The 20353-nt window shown below is 35.1% G+C and overlaps 1 protein-coding gene across 8 annotated transcripts in view; it reads right to left on the bottom strand.

Moving 5' to 3' along the window:
* VPS13B (vacuolar protein sorting 13 homolog B) overlaps positions 1 to 20353 on the bottom strand; it is a 410907-nt gene that overhangs the window by 128634 nt on the left and 261920 nt on the right. For all 8 annotated transcript variants that reach the window (XM_090137834.1, XM_031591056.2, XM_090137833.1 and 5 more), the window contains 3 exons: positions 17727 to 17930; positions 9753 to 9879; positions 8061 to 8204 (listed from right to left, as the gene is read on the bottom strand). In XM_090137834.1, coding sequence (XP_089993960.1) covers positions 8061 to 8204; positions 9753 to 9879; positions 17727 to 17930 — 475 coding nt within the window. The remainder of the gene's footprint in view (positions 1 to 8060; positions 8205 to 9752; positions 9880 to 17726; positions 17931 to 20353) is intronic.

Below are 20353 nucleotides of genomic sequence, written 5' to 3'. Positions count from 1 at the left end.
TACCTCTAAAAGCGTGTTAAAATGAATGAAAAAGACTATTTCTCATGAAGGAAAGTCAGAGGAAAATGAGGATTCTTCTTGCAAAGAAAACAGTATTTCAGAAGTTAAGATTGCTCACTATCCACTGACAATGACTTCAGTTACGTTTCACTGGCTTCCACTGTCCTTTCTGTTCTTTTTCCTCAGCTTCCCCTTTAAGAAATAAAACATTTCACTTGCAAATCAAGGGAATTAGATCATCCATGTGTTCATTATGTCAAGAATAAAGTCTTTCGCAGTAACAAGCAGGTGATGTTCTATATAGGGAGGAAACTGTAACCATTGGTGTCTCAAGGTAACCTTGCCTTAGAACCAAACTCTAACATGTGCTAGCATTAGGTGACTCGAAGGAGAAGATTAGCAAGGATCAAAGAATGCAAAGCCCTCAGTCATTATTCGTGTGACCTACCACTCAAACTTTCGTCTCCTCGTCAGATGATTAAGCAAATCATCACCATGACACATTCAATATCCATAGTGTGAGAAAGTCCAAGCACATGCTCTCTCACACTTCTGCATATGATGGTTTTGAGCCCCTGTGCTGTCCAGTCTTTTTTGAGATTCTGAAAATCACCTCCCTCAACCTATTATTTTTTTCAACTATATTCATGATTTAGGGAAAAACTATAATAATTCTCATATAGTTTCTAGTTTTCTTTATTATTATTATTTTTTACAAAGGTAGACAATTAGAGATTTTTCTACATGTTCTATAATTTAAGGAACAGTTTGAATTTTGGACTTACTTTATAACAATATTTCTATAATCCCTGTAAGGAATACTTCTGATTTTTTGATTAATACATTAAATGATCTGGAAATCCAAAGTTTTAAATTAACTTCTCATGCTGTTATTAGAAAACATCTTTATTTTAAAATACGATAGCATTTAAGTTCCTGATAATGTAATAATATCCACAACTTACATTCAAAATACTGCCAGGCAGGGTATTTAATAAAGAGACTGGTCAAAATATTTCTCTCTTTTTGACTATCCCATTAAGGCTAGTGTCAGACAAAAGTAGTGTAATCCATATAGCAGACAAGAAGGTCTGGTTCACATAATCAAGTAACACAGACTAAGAAAATAAAAGGCACATGAAACCCAGTCAGTACAGGCCCTGGTTGAAAGTCTTTCTCCATCTTTCTTTTAAGCCCCCTCCACACACTGAAAGGCTGCAGTGTGGTCTCCCCACAGCCTTTTCTTCTTTGGGGTGAACAAACCCAGTTCCCTGAGCCTCTCTTCACTGGGAAGGTGCTCCAGCCCTCTGATCATCTTTGTGGCCTCCTCTAGATCAACTCCAACAGCTCCACACCCTTCCCTTACTGGGGGCCCTAGGCCTGGATGCAGTACTCCAGATGGCGCCTCACAAGGGCAGAGCAGAGGGGCACAATCACCTCTATCACTCTGCTGTCTACCTCTCTTTTAATGCAGCCCAAGTACAGTTGGCTTTCCAGGCTGCACACGCATGCTGTGAGCACATACTCAACTTTTCATCCATCAGTATCCCCAAGTCTCTTCAGGGCTCTTCTCAGTCAATTTACTACCCAGTCTGTATTGGCACTGGGGAGTGCCTCAGCACATCAGAAATACAGGACTATATGCTGCACTATCCCCCTTTCCCTGAAATGAAAATTCACAGCTTAAAAACTGAAACAAAATTGAGCAGATAGGCAAGATCTGACAAAAAACGTGCACACTGTGAAGGATAATTTTATGAGAAGTTTTTTACGGATTCACATGTCAATATCTATCGTCTCTGGGACATTCCTGTTCACCATTCACCAAGTTTGATCTGCTTCTAGTCACTGCAACAATTTTCAAATGTATAATGAAAAAAGTCTATAAACCCCTCAGGAAGCTACCTTCATACTACATTACCTTTTTTATGTGCAAACACACTTCTGAATGTCAAGACATACCTACATTTGTGTGACCCATCCAATATACAGAAACTGAGACTGTTTTGGCTCTCCAACACTGATTACCTTAAACTTCAGGAATCAGAAGGGAAAAGATAAACAGATTCTTCAAAAGAAACTTGTAAATGAGGATGCCAACTTCTCAAAGTTCCAGCATACTAAAAATACTTCCAATTACACAAGCTTTCCATACGGATACTAACCAGCCGACAACATCTGTGCAACATGTGCATCTGCCACTTCACACTTTGGCTGTCTGACTTCTTAAGTAGTATTATCTGGAACATGTTTTACCAGTTTTCTGATTTTTATTATTTTTAAACAAAATACAAATGGAAAACAAAGTGATGTTTGTCTTCAATTAAAAAAAAAAATGATACTACTTGATTTTTTCTCTCATTTTCCACAGTAGTAATAATTGATGAGCTCACGTAAAGTTTCATTTAATTGTTCTTTGCTCAAGAGAGCCTGCTCTCTTAAAGTATCATTGGCAAAAAAGACTGCTATGAACTCCATCAGCTATCCCTCCTTCAGATTTTATGTGAGACGCAATTGCAATGGCACTTTTGCACATATCTGCCAACGATCATGTTCTTTACCACATCGTGAAGCAACAACAGGAGATTGATGAGAGTGCCATAAACTGAAATTATCTGCTAGAAGAGGACATGGTCAAACCAAGAGACCTTTCAGACTCCTGTTCTCTGACAGCAGACATATGCATAGGAAAAAAAAGTGTAAGTAAAAAAGCATAGAGGAATTCTTCCAAACTTCCAGAGCCAGTATTTTGCAACATATAACAACTTCTGAGAAATGTTTTCTTAAGCTTAATCTTCAATGACAGAGAATGACATATCTTCTGCAGGTACTCCTGTATAGTCTCTAATGTGGTGAATCAGTAGAGATTGATTCAGCCAGCCTATAAAGAAATTGGCTGCTATAGATTATAGCTGCCTGCCTTTTCCATCTTGGACAACTCAGTCAACAGCTAATTTGCTGCAGTTAGTGTGTTGCCTATCACTCACTGATGTGTTTGGTAGTATTGTTTGGGTTCTGAGCAGATAAGAGCTGTACTTCCCCCAGCCTTTCCTATTATTTTGAGGATTACAGGTAACATCCTGACTGCTACAAAATGTACAATCTTAATATTAGCTAGACTCCAAAAATTTGTACTGTAAAAGAATAAAAAATGAAAGTTGAAAAAATTTTTGCTTTTTTTCCCCCATATTAATATCATTTATTCAGGAAGCTGGTGGGTTGTCTTTGCAATTTATCCGAGTGTAGGCTAAGCCTTATGGAACATGTCACATCTGCTGGTGGGGTTCACTCAAAGTGATTGGCCAACAGCCAGGTCTAGAAGCAAAACATCATCTGGCAGGCTGATGAACACTGCTGAGGCCTGTGCTTGGAAAGCCTAGACACAGTGCTCAGAAGTCAAATACCTAGAAGCAGATACTATAAAAGCAGAAAACATCAACTGGTCATGTCCTGAATTTCTGTAAGAAAACAAAGACCTTCTTGCACCAGCTTTCCATTTTTTTTGCTCAACACTGCTCCCAGATGAATGACAATTTGTGTCCATTGGTATTGGCAATTAATGCAAATTATGCTTGGGATATGTACCTGTTATGATTTAAAATTCCAGCCGGACATTTCAGTCCCAGGTCACTCTGTGTGTGACCATTTCACCAGTAGAGTCTACCCTCTACCACCTCAACTTCAGGAGAAACTTTCTTTTTCTTTAAGTTGAACAGGAATACTTTTTTAAAAAAAAAACAAAAACAAAAACATCACATTTGTGCAGTATCTGCTGTATTCTAATCACTAACAACACATAAGTATAGTAACAGCAAGTAAGCTGAAGAATTCTGGAAGCTTTTTTCACTGCTCAGATGGCAGAAATAACAGAATGTTAGAGAGATCTTAGAAGGATCCAAAACAGAGACTGTTTTTCAGTTTTTAAGTCTGCTGTGTGCAAATACTTCCATACTTGCAACAGTTGATTGTTGAGTACTATATTCATCACTGCAATTAAAAACTTGTGAATGTGAAAATAATGATGGATGGAAAAGATGACACATATGCCTGTGACTGTTTCAAAAAATACATTACACTTGTTTTCATTACTGTATTACTACATTAGCTACCTGTGTGACATTCAATTCTGTAGAATAGGTACAAACTTAAAGCCTACTGAAGCAAGCAAGCAAGCAGAACATAAACAAACAAGACTATATGGCAAATAGGGATGGAGGGGTTAGGAGGAAATACACTACCAGAAGACAAAGAGTGGGTGAAAACTTCAGGTGACATCTTCTGCAGAAGATTTCAGATACTTAATTTCCATTCCATTTAATAAGCAAGCATCTTGTATTCACTAGTGCAGCTGTTTTCTCACCTGAAGCCATAATCCGTATAAAAACATTCTGAAGACAAAGTAAGGATTTTAAAATATCTCTAAAGTTCTTCAGAGAAGATAGAAAATAACTGCATTTTCTGTATATAACAATAGTCATCATTACCTCAAAGTAGACAGTAATTAAACAGGAACACTCTTTAGGTTGAGTTTAACCAAAATTAATATTTGTGTGGAAATAATATTTTTCCACATGTCTAGCTTTACTTTGAGGCTTACAGAGAAGTAATTAATACAAAACAAAACAAAAAACAAAACAACAAAACAAAACAAAACAAAAACCAACCAAAAACAGATTAATGATCTCAATGGCCAATACTTATATTCAGGAGTAGAAGATATACTGACTTGCAGGAAGATATGTTATCCATGTATGTCTATATTAAAAGGAGCAGACCACAAAAAGTGTTGTTTTGTATTTCATTTCTTTTTCAAAGAGGAGTTCTTGTATTTTCCACTTCTAAATGCTTGTATGACAAATAGATGCTGTCTTGCCAAAAATCTCCAGGTGCTAAATGACGGACATCAGGAAATGGATTTGCCAGACTAAGCAACTCCTTGGGAACTCACCTGTTCTATTACTAATCAGCATTAAAACCAATCATTGTTTATACTGAGAGAGTTTTACCAGAATATTAAACTTCTAAGGTTAAGAAACTTTTAGAGGAAGCTTTTTTCTTCAAGAGAATAGCCCTTTTATTAAAATTTCACCTATAATCTTAGATGCATCCTGAAGAAATACAGTATATTAAATACACTTCACTCTCATATTTCTTTTCCTAGCACTTCTGTTTCTGCTCTCCATGTGCAAGTATTATATCTTCTTCTTGCAAGATTTTGGCATATATTAATTCTAAAATGGTGAATAATTATGAAAAGGCAGCAACATTCTTTACCCCTCAAGTAATTCATCATACACCACATATGCGTCCATACTTTAAAACTGCCAAGCAGATCAAAGCAGTATTCTTTGCAACAATAGACTATACTCTATGAAGAAGTCAGTATAATAGGTATACTGTACATCAAAGATGAATTTATAAGAGAGTGTAAAATTAGGGCTTACTGTAAGTGAAAACACCGCAGTGCAGACCTGGCATGAAATTCTTCACAGAATATTAAAGCACTTAAGAGAAAGATTACACATAAATCATCACTTCTTTATTATTTTTGTCTACACTATTCCTTACAGCGTTGCTCTATAAACCACCAAATGCAAGCCATTTGGAAATCACACTTTTAAAGATTAAACTCAAAGTTCCAATTTGATAACTACCTATATATATGTAACCAAAACATAAAAGGGAGCAACACGGTGTATAGTATCTTTGAGGCAAGAGACAATTACTTAATCTTTTTATTTACCAAGAACTTCAAGTTAAATCAAGTTTTGTAACTAAGATTAATAATGTTTATGTTTGCTCAACAATCCTCAGGATTTGATCTAATAATATATTTGGGAAAATGTAAGGTTTTTTCACAGCATTAGTGCTGCTTCCCTCCCTCAAACACTCACAGAACTTTTTTTCCCTATTTTTCTCCTTCAATACAGATGAAAAACATTTTTCCAATGGTAATCAAAGCCAGTATGTATCCAGTGTATTTTCTCTTTATTCTTCCAACTTCCACAGTTAGCTACTTCTAATGTTGTTTCTAGTTACCACTTTTAGCTTCATTTTGGAAATCTATAAGATTTCATTAAAGTTTGCTAATCTCCTAATTTACTTAAGTTCATAAATCACTAAGAATTTCAGTTGCTAGTTCTGCTTAAATAGTGACTAAAATGCAAAAAGTCCAGTATCAGTGTCAATCCATCAAAGCACAGCTAATGCCTCCAACAAAACTGTATTTAGATAAACCATGAATGAAATCTTGTTGTTTTTGGATTCTGAAATGAAACACTGATAGGCGATGGTTAATACCTTTATCAAGCAAAATGGATATAGAGATTTGCCATACTGAGAGTTAATCACAGAAAAGTTACCCAAAGAGGTAATGCAACCTCTGACCAGGAAATACAGAAAGAATTGCTGGAAGGTGCACTGGAAAGCCTGACTTTAGTACTCTTGCTTCAAGCAAAAGAATGGTGACCAGAGATGCCTTTCAACCTAAACTATGTTTTGATTCTTGCAAAGAAATAATAAGCAGGTGTGAAGTATGAATAGTTCTGTGTGGGCTCCTTACTTGGTTCACTGAAATGAAAAGAACAGCATACAGTGTATTATGTTTCACTCTGCTGACTAAAGCAACAATATGAAGATAATAAAATGGGGTGCCTTCATATGGGCACATTTAACTGCAGGATAGTGAAGAGAGAAATAGATTGATGAGTAAACAAGCACAACGTTGGATTTAAAATTATCAGTACAGTGAGTCAAGATACAGTTTTAAACTTATTAATGAGGAAGCAAGCAGCACCTTGAAACAGAAATATTCTGTTACTCATTACAAGGACCTAAAAAATGCAAGGAAGATTATAATGAAGAACAAATAAATATCTTGGGTTGTAGTCAACCAAAAGCTTACAGATATAACTTAGTAAACTGCTTATAAATTTATATGGTCCACATCAGTTGTGCAGCACTTCTGTACAGCGCCAACTCAAAATTAAAGTTCTTGGCACCTATACAAATGTAGGGTTAATCTGATTCTCTCCATTCTGCTGACAATGGGAAAACACTGCTTCACGAATTATTAAAGATATTCCCATACATACTTATTTATAATGTTCATATCCAAAAGAGGCCCTGTGTCTGCAAAGTATCCAAGGAAGACAAAGACAGATTGCATTTCATTACTATAACTTTCATATTTCAACAACTGTAAAAAAAACAACCTTTATTTACTCCATGATTTGGAAGGGATAAAGGAGAAGGAGTATGATGTGATACAGAGATTAGCAGGCTACAAACAACTTCTGGGATTTGACAGGATGAGGAGAGAGGAATATAAGCAGTTTGGCTCCTCTAAATTATTTCCCACTTCCATCCACACACACATTGATGCAGAATCCGTGTGGGCAGGAAAAAGGAAAAGTTTCTCCAGCTTCTCATTAGCTAGATTTTTGGAAAGGAAGAGTTGTGTCTTGCCTTACAAATTCAGAGATGCTGAACACTACAAGATTCCAGGAAAAATAAATAAATAAAAAGGAAATATTAATTATTCTGAAGATAAAGTATCCCTCGTGTACCGTTATCTCACTCACTGAATAAGCACAAGAAGATCCAGAGAATGATTGAATTCTATGAACTAGAGAGAAAAAAAATTAATATAAGTAGTGGTTATGAGGCATAGGGAATATTTTATATTGTGCTGGTTTTAATGAAGCATATAGTTAGTGTATACATATGTGAACACAGAACTAATGAGAAAATGCCAAAGTTTCAGTAAAATGAAACATTGTCAAAAACTTGCTTTAAAATTATTTCTTCTATCATTTACTGAGATAATTAGTCTTGCACAAAAGCTGTTGCAAATTAACCTCAGTCTAATTTACTGAATGACATTCTTACTAGTGTAACACTCTATTGTTATAACATTAGAATGCATTTTAAGACTGACCAAAAAAACAGCAATAAAACATGTATTTCACTTACCTGCACAACTTTTGTCACTGGAGATGATGTGAACATCTGCTGCAGTATTGTAAAGAGAAATTACCTGCAACTAGGGAAAAACCTACCTCATTAATGGTACCGGAAGGTTCCAGTCCAATCATGTTGGCTTCTACCAGCTGCTGAAGAAGTTGTACTTGAGCCACATTGAGGAAGAAATCCAGATTTGTTGTCACATTGACCTCCAAAGAATGACCACATACCAAAATTTCCTATGGAGAAATGAAGGGAAAATATCAGATAGCAGCTACTGACCAAATAATTTTCAGCTTCTGTGTAAGTGTATTATGCTCCACTGCTGTAGTCTATGTTTCAGCACTGATATATAGTATTGATGTTTACTAGAGTGTGGCATTTCAGCATTCTAAACAAGAATGTGGAATATTCTTTGCTTTCCACAGCGTACATAACTATTATATTTTGCAAGGAAAGCATCTCGTGTGAGGTCTTGTTTCCATTTATTGGTAGTATCAAATAGTGGACTATCAGATTTTGGTTTTTATTTCTTTGGCAATGAATACACGTAGAAACATTTTACTTTTGATGGAACATAAACTCTACTTGTTTTACAGTGAAATCATGTAAATCAGGAACTGGAACTCAGTGATAACCAACCTGGTTTCTCTGTGACCATAAACCAGACAAACCTTGCCAAAGTTAGCTGTATGGTCTCTATTCTATTGATGTTATCTAGCACAAGAAAACATCTTTCCTATTGCTGGCAAGAAAGAGAAGAAAAACAGAATCAGTCCAGAAGGGTTGTTTCCCATACTTCCCATTACTTCTCATGAGAAGTAAGTGCACAGTGTTTAAGCTCTAGGTAATCGAAACTAGACCTCTCCATCAGAGAATGTCATCTGGTGAATAGATAATAAGACAAATTTCAGTAGCAAAGACATTGGAATTCATGAATATTAGGATTAGTAAAGTTCAGATTTATTTTTTCTTCATTTTTGTTTGACATTTTTCATCTGCATTTGTGATGACCCTTTACATAAAACATTAAGTTGAGAATTTTTTCTTTCCATATGCATTATCTGTTTTCCAACTGTACAAATCTACTACATTGTTGTAACACAAACCTAATACCCTTTGTATTTCTGCACTAGGTTTGTCTGTTCTTTCCAGGAGGTAGCTATCATGAAAAATATTCCTTGTGAGCTGACAAAAACTTACTGGCGCCTCCCTTATATAAAATGTTTTACATTTTTGAACTCTAAACTATACCAAAAAGAGAGCCAATACCTTATTTGTGCAACATGCTTCACAGACTACTCATGAACAAGTTGACCCATAGACTGGTAAAAGTGATTGTTAAATCTGAAATAACTTGAAGTTCTCACACTGATGACTGGGGAGTAGATAATTTGTGGAAATCTGTAGGCTTGAAAGCCTGGCTAAAAAGAACACAGATCAAATTGTGTCTTCCAGACAATATATAGATCATATTTTCAGGTTTTTTTGTGAGACGATTGCAAATACAATGTTTTGTAATGCACCTCTTCTCAACACCTTTTCATCAAAACTCTTTTAAGGACGCCCATTTTCTGTATTGCAAACAGGCTTACCTGGACAGGCTGTCCTTAAAATCAAAGTTCTTTCTCAAATTTTTTATCCAGCAGAGAAAAGACACTACAATTAACAATTAAGACTTTTTTTCCTTGCAGTTTGTGATGTCTGTGTTTGAAAACTTAGCAACACCTACACGATTAAAATAGCAAAACAGTAAAATTTTAAGATTATCCAAATTTTATACTAACCTCTGGGTGTAAATTCTCTGGAGCATCAATTTTTGTAAAAATAATTGCAGGAGCAGCAGTTATTCGAACTGTGAAATCTGTTAAAATTGGAGTTAAAATGGCTCTCCTCTCCTGATGCCGTCTTATGCTAAAGAGAGGCAAGATAAGATTAAAGCACGTTACGAATTTTGAGCGGCAAAAACTTCTTTTACTTATCTTTACATCCAGCATGCAGCACAAAACTGCTTCACCAGTAGTTTGGTTTTTTTTGATAGCTACCTCATTGAGCATTAAATATTGTCATCGTAAATCATCTTAAATACAAACCTGAATGCAGGCTTCCATTTCCTGAAAGAACTATGTTTAAACACTAATACTCTTCAATCCATCTCCAGTTAGACAACTGATGAATCTGACATTGAGTTTTCTATTGCTTAACTGAACTTTAAAAAATCATTTGAACAAAACCATAAGCTTTATTAACAGTATTTTTCAAACATTCCTGTCTCATTTTATGAAAAAACATCCTGAATCATATTTGAATTCCTAAATGCTTTAACCAAAAAACTAAGCCTAGAAGCACAAGCCCATTATGTACAGATCACTAATAGCTTATGATAACACGTGTCAAATGGCCAGAATCTTCTGGGTCAGGTTAAAATCTATTGCCATAAAGTGCCAAGTGAGAGCCTCTGATCAAGAAAAAAAAAAAAGATGTAATGAGATCAAGATGGTGCTCAGACCTTAAAAGAAGACACAGTTCAAACTGGCAGAGTCCTTCCATCAACATAGATTTTTAGTAATTCTTTCTACCTCTCATAACTTATAGAAATGCCAGATACCCCAAGGAGAACTCTAGAAATTATCAAGAAGCTACTGTTCACTCAGCTGTATGTTCTGGAAAGGATTCTGTTGAAATGCATGCAATCTCAAATGCTGACGGTTTGTAGGCTGAGAGTTAAGCAAAAACAAAATAAAATAGATATGACAGTGTGACTGAAAGTCAGACTTAGTTATATTTCCAGCAACAAACATGTCTATAGATGACAGTTTACTGCCTTTATTATTTTGATACTTCAAATTTCACTAAGAGTTTACTTAAGTATCCTTATAACATATAGTAGGCTTTGAAATTTACTTAGGACAAGAGTATATAGAAGTTAACTGGCAGATGCTACAGAGTACAGGTGTAAGAAACTTTTGCTTCAATGACTTCCCCTGTCAAGTTCCTCACACAGTACTAATAAAAGTAACCTGATTTGTCACTGGGAAAATTACCATCCACCAGTAAAATCTTTAATATTTTGGGTCACCTGTTGCTCTGCTGGTCTGCAGAGATAGTTTTTGAAGCCAAACTGGTCTTAATTAGATCCTCAAATTAGAAAGCAGACCATTTGTTGGTTAGTATACATCTTTAACTGAGAAACCGGTCTTAGATTTTGCCAGGTCAACAAATGCTTTTCTCTCTGCCATCACCTTCCTTCTAAATTTAAACCAGATGGCTTTCTTCCCAGTTACTATTTCCCCTTCACAGAAAGATGAGAAAGAAATGCCTTTGTTTCTGAGGAAAACGAAAGAGCTAAGGAGTAGATCTATTCTATGAAAAATTTCCACGTGATGGCACAAAAAACTGCTACTAAGTATGATTCATAAGTATGAAACACAGCTATAACAACATGTTACACGCCCAAAGCTACAACGGGCTCTTTCCAGTCACTGTTCAATTTTTCAAGCTTACAGATATACCCATTTCTTAATTTTCAAACATTACCCGAGCAGGTACGCAATGCACTGCATCTTATATAACTCTTCTGGTAATAGAGATTGACCGCTGATTTTTATATCATTATTTTAAATAACCCTTATGTGGTATTTCTGTCCTGCTCTACTTATAGTTTCTCCATTTCTAGATGGTGAATTTGAAGCTCAGGCAAGCATTAGCAAAATAATTGTAAGTACAAACAGAAGGCATACTGAGCACACTAAATAACGAGGGGAAAGGATATGAGAAAGTGCACAAAAGGAACAAAGAAACAAATTCCACTTTGAATTATTAAGTCTTCCACACTGCACCTAAGTGCACCGTTAACTTAACACAGGTGTACGCCACATGAGCTTATGAAAAAACTTGATTGTGAAGAGTGTAATGATGGCTCTGTGTCTGCAGCACATTCATTCCATGGTTCATTTGTGCATCTGTTATATATTTGTCTTGGAGAGAAGGGGGGGAAAAAAAAGGAAAAAGCTAGTACTTTTAGAGATGTTAAAGCAGTTGATCTTCTACACTTAGAAGTCCTGCACATTTCAAAGTCCATATGTTAACACAGGACAATAAGGCAGCAAAAAGATTTGGAGGTGCCTTATGTTTAGTTCTAAATTTAGGCTGTATCAGAATAATTACATGGACACTGAATACCAACCACAGGTCCACACTGTGAAAACACAGGAGAAAAATGTTCTCAAAGGCTTACAGTTCAGATTGGGAAGGAAAAAGGAACAGCTAACAGCACTGTACGTAAAAGTACCAGTACAGTGGCAATCTAATCACTATTTTATGATTTTTTCTATTGTACTCTAATACAGCTGGTTTACTTCTTTTTTAAGCATTTGAAAGAAGACACTTGTGAGTGTTTACAAGAAATTAAACCTGTAAGATAATCTAGGAATGAGCAAGGAAGTGCTCAAAAATTCAATGTGGGGCCCTGGTAACTGGTGTGATGAGGTTTAATGAGCAGTGAGTGTAGATGAGTTAAAGCAAATGAAGGAAGACGTGAAAGGGGAAATTCATAGACACAGAAGTCTGGAAGTATCTTGAAAGCAAAGACATATCTAATGATTAATATGACAGAAAACATTGTGAAGATAAGAAAAAGAAATGTGACGAACAGAATTTCATAACCAAAGCAACAACATTAGACTACGTCAGATCAAGTCATCATCATTTGATTACATGCACTCAGGAGCACTTTGAATTTATATAAGGAGGAAGGATTGCCAAAGAGATGACATGGCAATAATCAGAGGTATAATGGTGTCATGGAAATGCAAATAAGTAATATAACCTGGTCTTTTCATGTGGAAAAGAAATAATTCTAACAAGCAGCAAATACAAGCCAGAAAGAAATAAACATGGGCTAGATATGAAACTTGGAAATACGTGCCTTATTTTTAAATATCTTCTTTTTTTTTTAATGATACTTCACTTAAACTAGAGTTCGAGTGCTTATATACTTAAAAAGCACATCACATAGGAACCAACCAACAGAATCATTTAAATTGGGAGGGTCCTCTAAAGGTCATCTAGTCCATCTCCCCTGCAATGAACGGAGACATCTACATCAGATACATGAATTATGTCGAAAAGCTCTTTTATGCCATGTAAGTTTACTGTCTACAGAAAGATGAATTCTCACACAGAGTTCCATAACTTGAAAACCAAAATTAAAGTAGTAGCGTCTAATATCCCACATAATCAGATAGTCTTCCTTAGCAGCACGAGGCATGCAAACTGAAAATGTCATAATTAGCATGCTAATGTAGGACTTAAAAAGAGTTTTCTCTTGTAGGCTTCCATTATAGTTGTATAAATCAGTTAATTCCTGATCCACAAATGCAATGGGATATCTAACAACTAATGAAACCTGTGAAAATGAGCACCATCCTGCCTCCAAACTCCATCTCACAATAGGTACAACAATTCACATCCTTACATCTCTGTGATGTGTTGCAAAGACTCATCACAAGGCAGAGAATTAGCATTACAACCCTTTGAGGAATACTTACTGACCAAAAGTAGACAATAAACAAACACACAGCCTCCGGCCATTCAGAATAACTATTGTTAAATAATTATATCTCAGTAAAACTAATTTTCATCTCATTAAGTATGATGTGCAACATTTCTATGCTGTGGATTAATAAAGGAAATAATGTACTCTGTTACTGAGTTACGCTTTGAACAGAATGAATACAAACATTACTTCAGATACAGTAAAAACAGCAACTGAGATACGAGCCTGAATGCAAACGTATTTTATTTCACAAGAATTATTTTATTCACAGGGAAAGGTCCCTATTTCTCCAGACACAGATCTACTGATGATCACTTTCTTGGTCTTCTTTATTAGAATTTGGAAAGCTGCACTTCAACTTTCCAAAAAAGCATGAAAATGAGAACTATTCAAGGAAAAATCTGCAGGAAACATTTCTTAGGATCCTTGCAAAGCAAGAGTGGTATTTTGTTCAGTTTCATACAACAGATCATTGGCTTCCTGACATACTCAATGAGAGCTGCAGAGAGCTGTTCCAGATGGTCAAATGCCAAGGACAGAACTGTAATGCAGTATATTGCCACACTCAATTCATTACCACACAGAGAAGTAATGCTTTTAAGCTCAATTAATTTTTTTTTTTTTTTTTTTCTAACAGAGTTTATTCAGGCTGCAGGAAGCAGAAGTTGCTGCTGGGAGCTGTGGAAGGATTGCACAGGGATGGGGGCGAGGCCTCAGGAGAGGATGTATTTCTTTATTTCCTTTAGGGCTGTTGTTTTTTCCATTGAGGGGAGGGAGAGGGAGGAGGAGATCTGCAAGCTGAAAAAGCAGTTTTCAATCAAGGAAACTTCTTTTGGTTAAGTATTCCCAGTTCCCCACATGCTGTTTGGTAAAGGGAATAAACGTGGACAGGTTTCATTTGTACATAACCTTATTAGAACTGTCTGACTGTTTCTAGTGTTCTTTTTATATATTGCACCATTAGGGAGCTTTTTATAACATCTACAGTGAAGGATAAACATGTCATAATGGGAAGAGTTACTGTTGCTGATCCTCCATACTGCTTGGTATTTGGACAGGTTTTTCTGAGCAAGGACACCCCCAGCTCCCCTCCCCAGAGCTCCAGGTTCCCCCTTTATTTCTGCAGTGTCCTTCAGAGGCACCAGGCAGCTCAGCACTCCAGAATAGCCCTTCTTGAACATTTCTACACTAATCTCCACGAAACATTTAACACTTAATCTCAAAGCAACATTACTTTCTTTTCGAATTAGATTATATAATTTAAAAATTAATCATAGTAATAATTCAAAACCATGAGATATTACTAGAAATGTTCAGCTCCAGAACAAGTGGTGGGAAAATCTGAAGGATTTACTTTCTGTGTAAACATTGCTTAAGCATTTAAATGATAAATTATGTCAAAACCTTTCAAATATTTGTTTGCATTATACACATAAATTTTATATTTTGAATAATTTGGTTTTCTTTTAAGTTTTTAAAAATAAAATCAGATTTCAACCCACACAGCTGAATTACAAAATAATATAATTTAGGTTTTTTAATAGATATTTATTTTTTTAAACAAATATATAGTAGTACCTCTAGAAATGGGAATGCAAATAAAAGGCTATTGCCCATGCTGGAGTTTTCAGTGAAGTAATCAATTTCATGTCAAATGCTTGGATATATATTGGATTCTATACTGCACCACGTATCATCTAAGCATTAACAAATTAGCTAAGTAAGAGAGAAACAGATCTCAGAAAAGAATTTTAAACCCAGTTAAACTAATGAATCATAATACTGGATCTAAATGATAAGTAAAAACAAAGAGTAGTACATTTAATGATAGTATGAAACTAAAATAACTCAGTAAAAATCATTATGTTCCAGATTAAACATGTTAATGAAAATAAAGACTTAAAAAAGAAAGCAGTACTGCAAGTAGGTCAAAGAATAAAACTCCTATAATAATTACAGTAAATCTTGAGATAAATGTCACCCTGAAAACACTAAGCACCATGTAAAACACCATGCAGCCACCCTCTTGGTTCATGCTGGAAACATCTCAAAGGATGGCAAAGTTCAATATGGGTTCTTCCAGTTCTCAGCACAACATTTCCACAGATCATAAAATAGACCCAGATGCAGCAAAGCTGACTGCCAACTAAAAAGCAAAAATGTGAACATTCTGAAAAAGGACTATAGTAAATGTGTAAAAATTTAAGCCAAAAGGACAAGACAACACTCATACCAGCTTTTTCTTTAAATAAATTCAAGCTGGAATTAAAATACAATACTGTATGCCAAAAAGAAAAAGCTAATGTATTTAATTACAACTGATTTAAATTAAGAGAAGTAGAAAATTCATTTAAAAGCAATTTCAAAAACTTACTTACTTGTCAAATATATTGTAATAAAATTTTACTTAAGAAGTCTGCTGAGAAAAAGAATATCCAAGCAGTTATACAAAAAGGTGAACTTTGACTGTTTGTAACAGCTGCTTTCCATATTCTTATCTCTATAACTTTTTAGCAATCCCACTGAATTTCCTATCAAAATCCTAGAACCATAAAGCTCAGACCAAAGACTTCTGGCAATGTGATTCCAGTCACCAACAGAAAGGGGAAGAATAGTCAGTACCAAGCTGGTTTACTAATGTTAGCTCAACTCAGATTGGACAGAAGACCTCTGGAGGTTAATGCCATCTCTTGAAAGTGCCAGTAGCCCTACTTTGTTTAGTGAGAAGGAACTTGATGGGCAACTTGCCAAACATCTAGGGATCATGCATACATTTTGAAAAATTTAAATCCAAAGTTGTCTATGCAATTGTTTTAGTAATAAATACAGAAGTAAATCATTGGATGTCAGGAAAGAACCAGGTGATCATATAAAGGAAGAACCAATAATAGCACCGTGTTTAAATTGTTATCTGTATTCAGTCACTTCCTTGTGGTTTATACCATTGCTTTGGTTAGATTTACTTGTACTGCCCTCTGTATTTTAGTGATAAACTGGAATTTATTATTGGTCACATCCTCTTCCTGCACATACTCCTCCAGAGGGGCCTTATATGCTCTTTCAGTCTTTCATCAACTCATCACTTAGAAACCTTAGGCTGCATGCCATCCTCATGGAGCTTCTTTTGCTACAGCTTGCCTCACTTTCAGGAAGACCTCTCAGATTCCTGTCATCTCCCCTTTTCTTGAAAATTAAACCAGCAATAACTCAATTTTTTTCCTTCCTAATGATTCCCCCACTTTTCTACATTACTTTCAGGAACATACCCCCTAATTCACTGTATCTTGGGAGCCACAAAGTTGTGCATACATTTCATAAAGACTGGGTTGTTTTTTCAAGACAAAGGGCTTCTAAATCAAGGGAAAAAAAGTGTAGGCCAATAGGCTTCTTCTGGCAGAACTCAAAATGACCTCTGAAAACTTGCTTTTTGCTATCAAACCTTATTCCTGTCTGTCTAAAAGACAACTCTGACTGCTACATAACTTATAACAATTCAGTTTTAAATAAATATGAACTTATAGAGTATAAAAAGCATATTAAAGCTAGAATCAAAAATTCAGAAGCTTCAAGTCAGAAAAAATAAACTACCCTTTCATAATTTTAAATCTAAAAACTTAAAATACTAAGTAGGCTTTATCTTTCAGTCCTAGTTTAACTAGAGGGCAGCACCTCGCTTGTGTATCACACAAAATACAACAACAAAAATTCACTTGAAGTATCTCCGTCTAAAAATTGTCTGGTTTTAGTTACAGAAGTGCAAAAAAAAGCCAGTTCAGAACCAATAGGAAATGTTCTACTTCATCCTCCTCTAACTTAAAAATGTCTAAGCTGGTTTTACTCAAGTTTTGTAAAAATACAAACAAAAGAAGTTAAAAAACAAAAACAAAACCTCCTGTTGCTTGTAGACCAAGATGCTGAATGCCAAGTCTCAGCCCTGAAGTTATTTTTATGGACATAACAGTAAGCCACTAAGAAATGAGCTTATAATAGAAAAAAAAAAGACACAATAACTAGACAGCAATTACAGCATAACAATAATGGCAATATTCACTTTAAATGCATAATCCAAAACTCCCTGCAAATGTGCTTGCAGAGCAAAAAGACAATACAGAACTAGCTGATTCAGACTGTAAATGGTATCTGCAATGTTTGTGCTGTGTAACTGTAGTAGAGAGTAAGTTTAAAAAAAAAAAAAAGTTCTCACCTACTGGCCATGTTCCATTCAAGTGCTGGATTTTGAGAATTCCTTTCACTCTCTGGCAAAATCCCTCCTTTTCCATTTTCTTTTTCTGGTTTCAGCTGATTCCAGTGAGCAGTACCAATGTTTATAGATTGAAGGTCTATTTGATATTGTCTGTCTTCAACCTCAGATCCAGGGTCTCGAAGTATTCCGAGATTCAGTGCTCTCCTGCAATGTCAACACAAAAAAGTGGCACTTCAGAACAAGCTGCAACATATACAGCAATGAGGTATTAAGGTCAAAATTGGATTAAAAAATGTTATGAACAAATTTTGCTTAAAAAGAAAATTAAGAAAAGACACAAAAATATCAAAAGTTAGGTGTCAGTTTTGGCACTCCCAGTTACATTTAAGCATTAGTTTAAGTCTAAGTCTTCAAAAGTATTCAGCTGCATTTACACTATGGATTTGAATGAGAGATATACAAATAAACACATTTCAAAGTTTAGTCAGGTCACCAAAATCGATATGAGATCAATCCACTGACTTCAGTGGACTTTCAATCAGGTCCACATAAGCAGCCTTACAGCAAAGCAGGTACTTCTTATTATCTTATAAGGATGTCTTATTCAAGTCTTCAAAAAGAATAGCTGCATACCAGTATAACAAACAACTTTACTGCAAGATAATTGTTCAAACTTATATGAAAGAATAAAAATTAAAAACAGCATTTCAAGACAATGGAAAATACCTTCTTAACATAGAATTTCAGCAAAGTGCTGTGTCACAAAAATTCTTCTCAGAAGAAAAAAAAGCATTTTTGAGTGAACTACATTATTTGTAGATTATGCAAAACTGTACTCCATTAGATTTAACAGAATATTTTTATTTCCAGCCAAGCTTGGGGAACAGACACACCAAGATTCAGCAGAACACTCAAGACAGCTTTTGTTCTAACCAGTAACCAGTACTAGACAACAGATATGGAGTGGACTACTATTTCGATTTGCCTTCTCCTAACACAAGTAAACCTTCAATAAATCATCATGCTCTTTCTTCATTGGCAGCAAGAGCATTTTATCCACAATGCTCATTTTATAACATAATAAAAAGCAAAACTGGATTTTTTTTTTTTTTTAACAAGCTAGGACACATTGATACCTAATTATTTTTGCATTGAATTTATGATCCAGTCACACTGTAGTCTATTTTTAATGAGTTGAAGTCTCAGTTTTTAGCTTGCTTATGCCATCCAATGTACTATTCCATTTTAGTTATTGTCTTATATCAGAATTGTCATTTTGTAAATATAAGCTGTCTCCACAGAGAACTTAGTAATTTTGCTATTCATATAACCATTGAAATTAACAATCTAAAAATAAATAAGGATTAAAGCAGCACAAACTGTGATGCATGCACTGATGCAAGCTATAGGTATTGGTATGCAATCCAGAGATGTGTGAGCAAATTCAAAATTCAGTCCCACTGCTGTCCAAACCCAAACACGGTTGAAACTGCTGATAGAATATGGTAGCAATTAGATAATTTATTATTTAATATGGTGGATATTAATAGAGGCATCCAAATTGCAGGAAAGCCAACAGTTTTGCCAAGTTGCTCTTTCTGAGGATGTGTGATCATACTGTTCTGTAGCCCTAATCCTGTCTAAAATGCTCAGCTGAATACACTGAAAATACATTATGTCAGTAGTGGTACTTCAAAATTAAAAGTGTTTTCTTAAAACTTAGGAATGTGTTTGTCAGCTTTGCACAAAAAGAGATCTAACCACAAGCATATTTTACTATACTTTCAAGGCATTATTTCATAAACTTGTATGTAGTTATGTTTTTGTAGATTACTGTATGACACAGCATCTATTTGCATACTTTCTTAATGCAAATAAATATAGGAATATATGTTTTCTGAAATATTACTGAAAGTAAAGCACCAAATTGCATATTTTACTAAAAATGCATAAGTATACAAAATACAGAACATGATAATTTCATCTGCATAATGAATCATTCTCTCCTATACTTAACAGTAAAGAGTATTTTCCATTCATTCTTTTATGAGGAGTTTGAGAACTTGCATTAAGCTGCACAGAGAACTGCATTCCTTAGCCTTGTTCAACAGAACCATGACCTGGTGTACTGAATTCCTAGAATGAAATTTGGCTGCATGCATCAATTTGAAACTCCACATTGTGACAACAGCTTTCTTCCCCTCATAAATTACTTATTTAAATATAAAAAACAATGAAATCACTCTTTGGCAAACACACTTAGCTACAGCAAAATACATAGTGCTACTATTCAGACACAGGGTACTGGTGCATTGCAAGGCTAGTACAAGATACGTTTATTGGAAATTTTCTTTTACTTCATCCAATTAATATTGTAAGATCTCAAGGACTGGATAATGTCTGTAATGCTGTGGGATATCACAGCTTAACACCTTCATGCTTGTATAAAAACTGCATTTTGCTCCACTATTAACAATGTCTATATAATACAACCCTTTTCTTCTGCTCCTTTTGATGCATCTTTGAAATTTTCTACAGGTCACGCATTTAAAGATATTTGCAAGATACAAATATGTAATCTACCAGCAGTAGTTACCAATGACTTGACATTTTGATTAAACTCATCA

Source organism: Phasianus colchicus, chromosome 3 (assembly GCF_987193195.1).
Source record: "Phasianus colchicus chromosome 3, bPhaCol1.hap1.1, whole genome shotgun sequence".
In the NCBI taxonomy this organism is placed as follows: domain Eukaryota; kingdom Metazoa; phylum Chordata; class Aves; order Galliformes; family Phasianidae; genus Phasianus; species Phasianus colchicus.
The sequence above is the reverse complement of the archived record's forward strand: the minus strand, read 5'-3'. Positions and strand labels throughout refer to the sequence as shown.